We start from the raw sequence: 11,213 nt of genomic DNA, 5'->3' as shown, positions 1-11,213 counted from the left end.
TCACGCATCGCATACTGTTGCTTTCTACGTGCTGACTCTGCCATGGCCTCCATTGCAGCCTTGATTGTTGCAACATCGCTAGCCTCGCTTCGTTCCATTTCCGCATGCATACGAGTTTCGTCACGCTGTATTTTGGCACGGTGCTGTTGTTCATCACGAGCGAGATCCATAAGTTGCTCAAAGAGCCGCAGCTGTTGTTCCGAATCCCATGTAGCAACCTCAACACGCTCACGTCGCTCTTCTGCTGCGTGCATGGCTCGTTCACTTGCTTCGTCACTGCACAGGGAATCACGTGCCCTCAGTTCCTCCGTCACAACGAGGTTGAGACGAGCGCGCGAAGTGGTTTCAACAGCAGTTGATTCCAGTGCAACCCTTAGCATATCCAATTCCCTTTGTGCGTCCTCCTTACCGCGTTGTTGCACATGCTGCATGCTGACGTCGAGTGAGAGCTCCGTGGTCTGTCGCGTTATGTTGCGCCGTAGCCGCCGCTCATCCTCTTGGATGGTGTAGCGTTCTTCCTTCTCATCTGCCTCAATCTCCTCCCGGTCACGCATCGCATACTGTTGCTTTCTACGTGCTGACTCTGCCATGGCCTCCATTGCAGCCTTGATTGTTGCAACATCGCTAGCCTCGCTTCGTTCCATTTCCGCATGCATACGAGTTTCGTCACGCTGTATTTTGGCACGGTGCTGTTGTTCATCACGAGCGAGATCCATAAGTTGTTCAAAGAGCCGCAGCTGTTGTTCCGAATCCCATGTAGCAACCTCAACACGCTCACGTCGCTCTTCTGCTGCGTGCATGGCTCGTTCACTTGCTTCGTCACTGCACAGGGAATCACGTGCCCTCAGTTCCTCCGTTACAACGAGGTTGAGACGAGCGCGCGAAGTGGTTTCAACAGCAGTTGATTCCAGTGCAACCCTTAGCATACCCAATTCCCTTTGTGCGTCCTCCTTACCGCGTTGTTGCACATGCTGCATGCTGACGTCAAGTGAGAGCTCCGCGCTCTGTCGTGTTATGTTGCGCCGTAGCCGCCGCTCATCCTCTTGGATGGTGTAGCGTTCTTCCTTCTCATCTGCTTTACTCTCCTCCCGGTCACGCATCGCATACTGTTGCTTTCTACGTGCTGACTCTGCCATGGCCTCCATTGCAGCCTTGATTGTTGCAACATCGCTAGCCTCGCTTCGTTCCATTTCCGCATGCATACGAGTTTCGTCACGCTGTATTTTGGCACGGTGCTGTTGTTCATCACGAGCGAGATCCATAAGTTGTTCAAAGAGCCACAGCTGTTGTTCCGAATCCCATGTAGCAACCTCAACACGCTCACGTCGCTCTTCTGCTGCGTGCATGGCTCGTTCACTTGCTTCGTCACTGCACAGGGAATCACGTGCCCTCAGTTCCTCCGTTACAACGAGGTTGAGGCGAGCGCGCGAAGTGGTTTCAACAGCAGTTGATTCCAGTGCAACCCTTAGCATATCCAATTCCCTTTGTGCGTCCTCCTTACCACGTTGTTGCACATGCTGCATGCTGACGTCGAGTGAGAGCTCCGTGGTCTGTCGCGTTATGTTGCGCCGTAGCCGCCGCTCATCCTCTTGGATGGTGTAGCGTTCTTCCTTCTCATCTGCCTCAATCTCCTCCCGGTCACGCCTCGCATACTGTTGCTTTCTACGTGCTGACTCTGCCATGGCCTCCATTGCAGCCTTGATTGTTGCAACATCGCTAGCCTCGCTTCGTTCCATTTCCGCATGCATACGAGTTTCGTCACGCTGTATTTTGGCACGGTGCTGTTGTTCATCACGAGCGAGATCCATAAGTTGCTCAAAGAGCCGCAGCTGTTGTTCCGAATCCCATGTAGCAACCTCAACACGCTCACGTCGCTCTTCTGCTGCGTGCATGGCTCGTTCACTTGCTTCGTCACTGCACAGGGAATCACGTGCCCTCAGTTCCTCCGTTACAACGAGGTTGAGACGAGCGCGCGAAGTGGTTTCAACAGCAGTTGATTCCAGTGCAACCCTTAGCATATCCAATTCCCTTTGTGCGTCCTCCTTACCACGTTGTTGCACATGCTGCATGCTGACGTCAAGTGAGAGCTCCGCGCTCTGTCGTGTTATGTTGCGCCGTAGCCGCCGCTCATCCTCTTGGATGGTGTAGCGTTCTTCCTTCTCATCTGCCTCAATCTCCTCCCGGTCACGCCTCGCATACTGTTGCTTTCTACGTGCTGACTCTGCCATGGCCTCCATTGCAGCCTTGATTGTTGCAACATCGCTAGCCTCGCTTCGTTCCATTTCCGCATGCATACGAGTTTCGTCACGCTGTATTTTGGCACGGTGCTGTTGTTCATCACGAGCGAGATCCATAAGTTGCTCAAAGAGCCGCAGCTGTTGTTCCGAATCCCATGTAGCAACCTCAACACGCTCACGTCGCTCTTCTGCTGCGTGCATGGCTCGTTCACTTGCTTCGTCACTGCACAGGGAATCACGTGCCCTCAGTTCCTCCGTTACAACGAGGTTGAGACGAGCGCGCGAAGTGGTTTCAACAGCAGTTGATTCCAGTGCAACCCTTAGCATATCCAATTCCCTTTGTGCGTCCTCCTTACCACGTTGTTGCACATGCTGCATGCTGACGTCAAGTGAGAGCTCCGCGCTCTGTCGTGTTATGTTGCGCCGTAGCCGCCGCTCATCCTCTTGGATGGTGTACCGCTCTTCCTTCTCATCACGCAATAATTCCTCCTGCTCTCTACGTGCTGACTCTGCCATGGCCTCCATTGCAGCCTTGATTGTTGCAACATCGCTAGCCTCGCTTCGTTCCATTTCCGCATGCATACGAGTTTCGTCACGCTGTATTTTGGCACGGTGCTGTTGTTCATCACGAGCGAGATCCATAAGTTGTTCAAAGAGCCGCAGCTGTTGTTCCGAATCCCATGTAGCAACCTCAACACGCTCACGTCGCTCTTCTGCTGCGTGCATGGCTCGTTCACTTGCTTCGTCACTGCACAGGGAATCACGTGCCCTCAGTTCCTCCGTTACAACGAGGTTGAGGCGAGCGCGCGAAGTGGTTTCAACAGCAGTTGATTCCAGTGCAACCCTTAGCATATCCAATTCCCTTTGTGCGTCCTCCTTACCACGTTGTTGCACATGCTGCATGCTGACGTCAAGTGAGAGCTCCGCGCTCTGTCGTGTTATGTTGCGCCGTAGCCGCCGCTCATCCTCTTGGATGGTGTACCGCTCTTCCTTCTCATCACGCAATAATTCCTCCTGCTCTCTACGTGCTGACTCTGCCATGGCCTCCATTGCAGCCTTGATTGTTGCAACATCGCTAGCCTCGCTTCGTTCCATTTCCGCATGCATACGAGTTTCGTCACGCTGTATTTTGGCACGGTGCTGTTGTTCATCACGAGCGAGATCCATAAGTTGCTCAAAGAGCCGCAGCTGTTGTTCCGAATCCCATGTAGCAACCTCAACACGCTCACGTCGCTCTTCTGCTGCGTGCATGGCTCGTTCACTTGCTTCGTCACTGCACAGGGAATCACGTGCCCTCAGTTCCTCCGTTACAACGAGGTTGAGACGAGCGCGCGAAGTGGTTTCAACAGCAGTTGATTCCAGTGCAACCCTTAGCATATCCAATTCCCTTTGTGCGTCCTCCTTACCACGTTGTTGCACATGCTGCATGCTGACGTCAAGTGAGAGCTCCGCGCTCTGTCGTGTTATGTTGCGCCGTAGCCGCCGCTCATCCTCTTGGATGGTGTACCGCTCTTCCTTCTCATCACGCAATAATTCCTCCTGCTCTCTACGTGCTGACTCTGCCATGGCCTCCATTGCAGCCTTGATTGTTGCAACATCGCTAGCCTCGCTTCGTTCCATTTCCGCATGCATACGAGTTTCGTCACGCTGTATTTTGGCACGGTGCTGTTGTTCATCACGAGCGAGATCCATAAGTTGCTCAAAGAGCCGCAGCTGTTGTTCCGAATCCCATGTAGCAACCTCAACACGCTCACGTCGCTCTTCTGCTGCGTGCATGGCTCGTTCACTTGCTTCGTCACTGCACAGGGAATCACGTGCCCTCAGTTCCTCCGTTACAACGAGGTTGAGGCGAGCGCGCGAAGTGGTTTCAACAGCAGTTGATTCCAGTGCAACCCTTAGCATATCCAATTCCCTTTGTGCGTCCTCCTTACCACGTTGTTGCACATGCTGCATGCTGACGTCAAGTGAGAGCTCCGCGCTCTGTCGTGTTATGTTGCGCCGTAGCCGCCGCTCATCCTCTTGGATGGTGTACCGCTCTTCCTTCTCATCACGCAATAATTCCTCCTGCTCTCTACGTGCTGACTCTGCCATGGCCTCCATTGCAGCCTTGATTGTTGCAACATCGCTAGCCTCGCTTCGTTCCATTTCCGCATGCATACGAGTTTCGTCACGCTGTATTTTGGCACGGTGCTGTTGTTCATCACGAGCGAGATCCATAAGTTGCTCAAAGAGCCGCAGCTGTTGTTCCGAATCCCATGTAGCAACCTCAACACGCTCACGTCGCTCTTCTGCTGCGTGCATGGCTCGTTCACTTGCTTCGTCACTGCACAGGGAATCACGTGCCCTCAGTTCCTCCGTTACAACGAGGTTGAGACGAGCGCGCGAAGTGGTTTCAACAGCAGTTGATTCCAGTGCAACCCTTAGCATATCCAATTCCCTTTGTGCGTCCTCCTTACCACGTTGTTGCACATGCTGCATGCTGACGTCAAGTGAGAGCTCCGCGCTCTGTCGTGTTATGTTGCGCCGTAGCCGCCGCTCATCCTCTTGGATGGTGTACCGCTCTTCCTTCTCATCACGCAATAATTCCTCCTGCTCTCTACGTGCTGACTCTGCCATGGCCTCCATTGCAGCCTTGATTGTTGCAACATCGCTAGCCTCGCTTCGTTCCATTTCCGCATGCATACGAGTTTCGTCACGCTGTATTTTGGCACGGTGCTGTTGTTCATCACGAGCGAGATCCATAAGTTGCTCAAAGAGCCGCAGCTGTTGTTCCGAATCCCATGTAGCAACCTCAACACGCTCACGCCTTTTTTTTTTACTCTCATTATTGTTTTCATTTTTTGCTTCTTTTTTTTCTTCTTCAGTGTTCTGTTTGGTGATTGTTTGTTGTTGGTGTTTTGTTTGTTTTTCCGCTGCGGTAGGTGTTCCTGTTCTTTCTTTTGTGATCATTGCCTTTTGATCTATGGGTTGTTTGTAGTTCTTTTGAATTGAGTCTTGTTGCGTTGAGAGTTCTGACATTCCTTCATCGGATGTTTCACTGACTTGGCCGTCTGATGCGTTTGTTGTTGTACGAGGACTTAATTTGGCATCAGAAAACTCGTCATTGAGTTCGTGATGTGCTGCAAATCTCTTTCTTTCATACTCTTCACGTAATTTTGAGAGGACGTTGCGGCGGTGTGCTTCCGCAATTCCGATTGTGTCACGCTCATCTGCCTCCTTTACTAGCGTAGCAGCTATAGTTTGCTCGATTTCCCTTACAATGAGTTGGAATGAAGCCGCAACCTCTTCTTCCTCCTCAATTGTGTGAATTACTAGCGGCGGCGGGCGATGGAACGGCGTTGGTGGTGTCAAATAGCGATATTCTGCCGGAGGAAGCGGCTGACTGCGGGCACGTTCGGCTGTTGTGCGGCGCGGGCGTTTTGCAGCGGTGCCCTTAATGGTGTACAAATCGACCGATATTCGTTCCTCCTCGCTGAAGGCCGCAACGGTTCCTCCTTCATCCCCTTTGCCTTTGCTATAGTTAGGGTCGGTTGGCAGCCGGCCGACCGCGGCAAGTGTCAATGACGTGTTAGAGCCGCCGGTGCTGAGGGCCTCCTTCTGCCCACTGGGTGATGTTAAGTTTGTTGAGAACTGAACAGATGACGTACGTCTCCGCCGGTCAGTGACGGAGAGTGAACGCTTCGGTGGGGCCAACACTCTTTTTGAGCTCTGCGATGCCGCCGACGATACGCCGTCATCTATTGGCACTCGTTCATCCACACGGTTTCCGCGACGGCGGCCCGACTGCGCGAGACGAGAAATCGCGCAACACGCGGGGCAACGGATATGGCGCCCAGCGTTGTCGCAATGCACGAGAGCACACGGTTGGCACGCGTAGTGACGGCAGTCAACCAGCGAGAAGAAGGCAAATACTGGTGCCAGCGGATCATTAGGTGGCGGCGAAGAGCGCTTCCGGCAGAAAACGCACATATCACGTTCACGTGTGATTCCATGCACACGAATAGATGTAGCTGAGATGTTGTGTGAAGTCAGACCAGACATAATTTACAGGTATCAAAAGGATACGTCAGGAATTACCTACTGTAAACACGAAATTGCCTTGGGTCGCACTCCAGACAGCAAAAAGGTTCCTCCCCGTGTTTTACTTCTACGTGCCGTTATTAATGCACCAGCTTTCCTTTGGTTACTTCCGAAAGTCACAGCTGCCGTGCCCCACCCCCAGAGAAGTGGCACAGTGAATAGCAATGAGCCCCTGCTTCTTGCAGGGACTAACTAAACCTCTTTTCCCTTTCCCTTCGCCTCCCCCACGAAACACCTCGACGCCCCGCGGCGGCCAGTGGCTTCAACAGAAGAGAGGAAGGGAGCGAGCACTGCTGCAGCTTCCCTCACTCCCCTTTCCCAGTGGCCTGTTTCCCCTTTCGTTTGCTAGGCGTATAATTATGAACTTATCTTCAAGGTTTGACCCTACCTTCTCCCACTGGCCTTGCTTTCCGTCCTTTGTAGGACGGGTGAGGAATTCACGATGAAGACGAAGGGTAATCAGCGAAAACACATAAGAAGAGAACAAGATAACGATGAGTTGAAATTTAATCAGAAGCAGACTGCCCATTTTGATGAAATGCATAACCCCCGCCCGCAAGTGGAAGCAATGTGCGCGCGTGAAAATGATTTAAGAATAATAAAAGAGGGGGACCTGAAATCGTTATGCCACCAGCGCGGCCAATCATACGAAACCGATTCACAACATGATACACGTGTCTCCTGTAACGGTTGCAACTTTTGGGCCTTGTTGGCTCTAACGAAGCATGGCTCAACAGAGGTCCACAAATGGCATCGAATGCAGATCCCAGATGTAAGATTCAACCGCCCTCCCCTTTGTTTCCTCCTTTTCAACGACACTCTGTCACTTGATCGAGGCTCCAGGCAAGAGGAATCCACAAGTGTTTGTCGTTCCTTTTCGCCATTAAAAAGCAGAACTAGTTTGCAGTTACTGGGCCACCAAGGGGACAAGATTTCACGCCGTGGTCCATGCCGGTGTCCATAGCCGCATACGTGAGTCGTCGCCACCGCTAACGACTATATTACTAAAAGGCGCAGGGGCAAAGCCCCGCTGCATGTGGTTGGGCACCGTAAGTGTGTATGAGGTATCCCCTGTGTAGACACAGTGTGCGTGAATGGCAAACAGGGAAGTGTCCTGGGAGAGGACGTGGCTTTCGTTGCAGCTGAAAGAAGCACGGAAGCTGCGGTGATTACATTTTCCAGGCTCGCCGAACGACATAACTTCTGTACAGCCCCACCCACCATCCCCACGCCGCAGGTCCCACAGCCGAGCAACTGAGTCCATGCCCGCGGTGAGGAGAATATTACCAGTTCGACTAAATTTTACGCTGGTTACCGGAACACTTGAGTGTGCATTGTTTACCTTCGCCACAATGCGACTACTGACTCCGTCATACACAATCAGTGATCCGTCTAGACCGCATGAGGCGAAGGTCCGGCCGTCGGGAGAAAAATCCACGTCACATAGAGCAGCCGCGTGGCCTGCGTCACAGCCTTTCCTCTGAGAAGCACCACGAGCTACTCCCTTTCCTCCTGCCATCGCGGTTACGCAGGTTGCTGCAGCGTTATCGGAGTGTGCCACAGGGGCCACCACTGATCCACTCCGGAGGTTCAGAAGCCTTGGCGTGGTGTGATCTGTAGCGTACAGCACGTATTCTCCAGAGGGATGAAAAACGGCGGAACGTACAGGAAAAGCATCACGTAATTTGTGTACAACGTGGTTGTCTGGTTGACTGTAGTCACGAACGTACAAATCTCCCTCGAAACCTCCAGTGACAAGAAGCTGCTTGGTTGGATGAAAGGAAATAGCCTCCACAGAGTGCGTGTGTTCATGAAAGCGACGGGCCTCAGCGAGCTCCGTAATTTTGTTGCTTGCGTTGCCCACCCCAATATTACTAGGGTTACTCCCATCAAGTCCGTTAAAGTGCTGCTCCTGCCGCACTTCTTCAAGGGCACTGAGATCCTCAATTGTATTCAAAGAAAAAATGGCACACAGACCATCAGTTCCCCCACATGCAATAAGCGAACCATCCGGAGAAAATGCCAGACGTCGAACAACACCACCTAGAGATGAGGTAATAAAACGCTCTCGCATACGATACGCCATGGATCCCACCCTTGCACTCTCTGATAGGTGTAGCGGCATATATACCCTCGACGCACTCAAATATCGCTCAACAACTTCAAATTTGAAGAAGTTCTCAATTTCAACCACATTACTCTCCTCCACAGCGAGACCCCAACTAACCACCTTCGACAATCGATCAGCATTTTCCTCCAGCCTCGGAACAACAACGTTAGTAGCGTCTGCGACAGCGGATGCAGCAGCAAGAAAACCATCATGATGCAGCTGACGAATAACCATCTGGTACAAAAGTCGAGAAAAATTTTGCTTCAAACAAATAGAACGAGCACGTTTACGAGAACCATGATCTACGCCATGACCTACAGACGACGACCCAGCAACCCTTTCAGCACTCATCGATTTGTTCAAGTTTTCTCCAGACATCAAAATAATAAATAATCACTAAAAGGAAAATAAAAAAGCGCAGGAAATGAGTATAGTTTCAAGACATCATCCCGCGGTATCCCGCGTTCAGATGGTAATTCCAGTTGAGCACATCATGCACGACAGTGTTTCCAGGCCACAACATTCGTTACAAACTAGCAAACAACGAGGCCTTGCTTGTTGTTCGCGTATTAAGGACGCACACTCAGCCTCAAAGCCGCCCACGAGAAAAAAAAAAATAGAGTAATTAAGGGTCCATTGGCATGGCCACAAACAAGTATACAAAGATGCGGGTGTACACACACACACACACACACACAAACTGTGTGAAAAAGAGAAGGAAGCGGGATAGGACATGTGTGCATGTATGCACGTGGATGTGATCAGCTGGTGGTGCATGTTATCACATTCCTCCTGACAAGTGATGTTCAGAGTGAGTATTGAATTGTGTGCATCATGTGTACCTGCTGTGTTCACAGGCAGCGGATTTCCACTTACCTCTCGCACGTGCTTCGTACCGTTAGCCCGTATTACTGACGGGAACGCATAGCGACACTGCTCCCGCTGTGACACGTCATCAGAGGTTGTTCACCCATGGAGTACAGTAGCTCACAGTACGCGCACAGCCAGACGGCTACGCGAGCCACCGCCGTAGCGGCGACATGCCTTCTGCACCTCATCACGCGACGCAAAAGTGTCAGCACATCTCGCCGCACCGATTAGACGTCACGCCAAGGACACGGGCGCCATCCTGCCCGGGGCGGCTGCTAGCGGACGAGGATTGCCAGCCTCTGCCTGCACTGTGGTCTCATTTACTAAATTTGGTGTAGTATAGTTCTGTTGACCAGGCATCGTATCATAATCATCAAGGGTCGTTAGGTGGAAGACGCACTGCTAATCACCGACCAGGAACAGACAGAAAGGCCTCGGCATTCGGGAGAGAGAGAGAGTGTGTGTATACATATCTGCATACATTTACGCAGAGACGTGTGTGCATGCATGTGAGTGAGTAGGAAGAAGAGGGTCCAAATAAAAGAAGGGAACAGATGCATTATGCCATCACCAATAAGGAGGAAGGGGTAGAGTCGACAAAAATTCAGATGGTGTTCTTGTAATATTGTAACTCGCTCACGGTGTGTCGGAAAATGTGCAAACAACTTTGTATGTCATCACGCGCTTCGCTGCGGGCCTCAAAACAAAGGAAACAGTCGCGGTGTCAGTGATACGAGTAACAGCGGAGGTAATGCACGTAGCATTAATTCATCGACTTGCGGTATCCCGCGTTCAGATGGTAATTCCAGTTGAGCACATCATGCACGACAGTGTTTCCAGGCCACAACATTCGTTACAAACTAGCAAACAACGAGGCCTTGCTTGTTGTTCGCGTATTAAGGACGCACACTCAGCCTCAAAGCCGCCCACGAGAAAAAAAAAAATAGAGTAATTAAGGGTCCATTGGCATGGCCACAAACAAGTATACAAAGATGCGGGTGTACACACACACACACACACACACACAAAACTGTGTGAAAAAGAGAAGGAAGCGGGATAGGACATGTGTGCATGTATGCACGTGGATGTGATCAGCTGGTGGTGCATGTTATCACATTCCTCCTGACAAGTGATGTTCAGAGTGAGTATTGAATTGTGTGCATCATGTGTACCTGCTGTGTTCACAGGCAGCGGATTTCCACTTACCTCTCGCACGTGCTTCGTACCGTTAGCCCGTATTACTGACGGGAACGCATAGCGACACTGCTCCCGCTGTGACACGTCATCAGAGATTGTTCACCCATGGAGTACAGTAGCTCACAGTACGCGCACAGCCAGACGGCTACGCGAGCCACCGCCGTAGCGGCGACATGCCTTCTGCACCTCATCACGCGACGCAAAAGTGTCAGCACATCTCGCCGCACCGATTAGACGTCACGCCAAGGACACGGGCGCCATCCTGCCCGGGGCGGCTGCTAGCGGACGAGGATTGCCAGCCTCTGCCTGCACTGTGGTCTCATTTACTAAATTTGGTGTAGTATAGTTCTGTTGACCAGGCATCGTATCATAATCATCAAGGGTCGTTAGGTGGAAGACGCACTGCTAATCACCGACCAGGAACAGACAGAAAGGCCTCGGCATTCGGGAGAGAGAGAGAGTGTGTGTATACATATCTGCATACATTTACGCAGAGACGTGTGTGCATGCATGTGAGTGAGTAGGAAGAAGAGGGTCCAAATAAAAGAAGGGAACAGATGCATTATGCCATCACCAATAAGGAGGAAGGGGTAGAGTCGACAAAAATTCAGATGGTGTTCTTGTAATATTGTAACTCGCTCACGGTGTGTCGGAAAATGTGCAAACAACTTTGTATGTCATCACGCGCTTCGCTGCGGGCCTCAAAACAAAGGAAACAG

At 51.6% G+C, this 11,213-nt stretch overlaps 3 protein-coding genes across 3 annotated transcripts; all 3 read right to left on the bottom strand.

The window, feature by feature from the left end:
* Position 1: 1 nt before the first annotated feature.
* On the bottom strand, positions 2 to 6,278 carry TbgDal_X19290 (hypothetical protein, conserved; the record flags this gene model as incomplete). The annotated part of the gene is made up of 1 exon (XM_011780783.1): positions 2 to 6,278. A coding segment is annotated over one exon (6,277 nt), but the record flags the coding sequence as incomplete, so codon positions are not given.
* Positions 6,279 to 7,251: 973 nt separating this feature from the next.
* Positions 7,252 to 8,805, bottom strand: TbgDal_X19280 (hypothetical protein, conserved; the record flags this gene model as incomplete). Its single annotated transcript, XM_011780782.1, has 1 exon — positions 7,252 to 8,805. One exon carries the CDS (start codon positions 8,803 to 8,805, stop codon positions 7,252 to 7,254), a length of 1,554 nt encoding a protein of 517 aa, XP_011779084.1.
* An 87-nt stretch (positions 8,806 to 8,892) lies between these two features.
* Positions 8,893 to 9,204, bottom strand: TbgDal_X19270 (hypothetical protein, unlikely; the record flags this gene model as incomplete). The annotated part of the gene is made up of 1 exon (XM_011780781.1): positions 8,893 to 9,204. The coding sequence occupies one exon, from the start codon at positions 9,202 to 9,204 to the stop codon at positions 8,893 to 8,895; it is 312 nt and encodes a 103-aa protein (XP_011779083.1).
* Between the last annotated feature and the right edge of the window lie 2,009 nt (positions 9,205 to 11,213).

This window comes from Trypanosoma brucei, chromosome 10 (assembly GCF_000210295.1).
Source record: "Trypanosoma brucei gambiense DAL972 chromosome 10, complete sequence".
NCBI classification, from domain to species: domain Eukaryota; phylum Euglenozoa; class Kinetoplastea; order Trypanosomatida; family Trypanosomatidae; genus Trypanosoma; species Trypanosoma brucei.
Note: the sequence above shows the minus strand (reverse complement) of the source record. Positions and strands in the feature narration are given on the sequence as shown.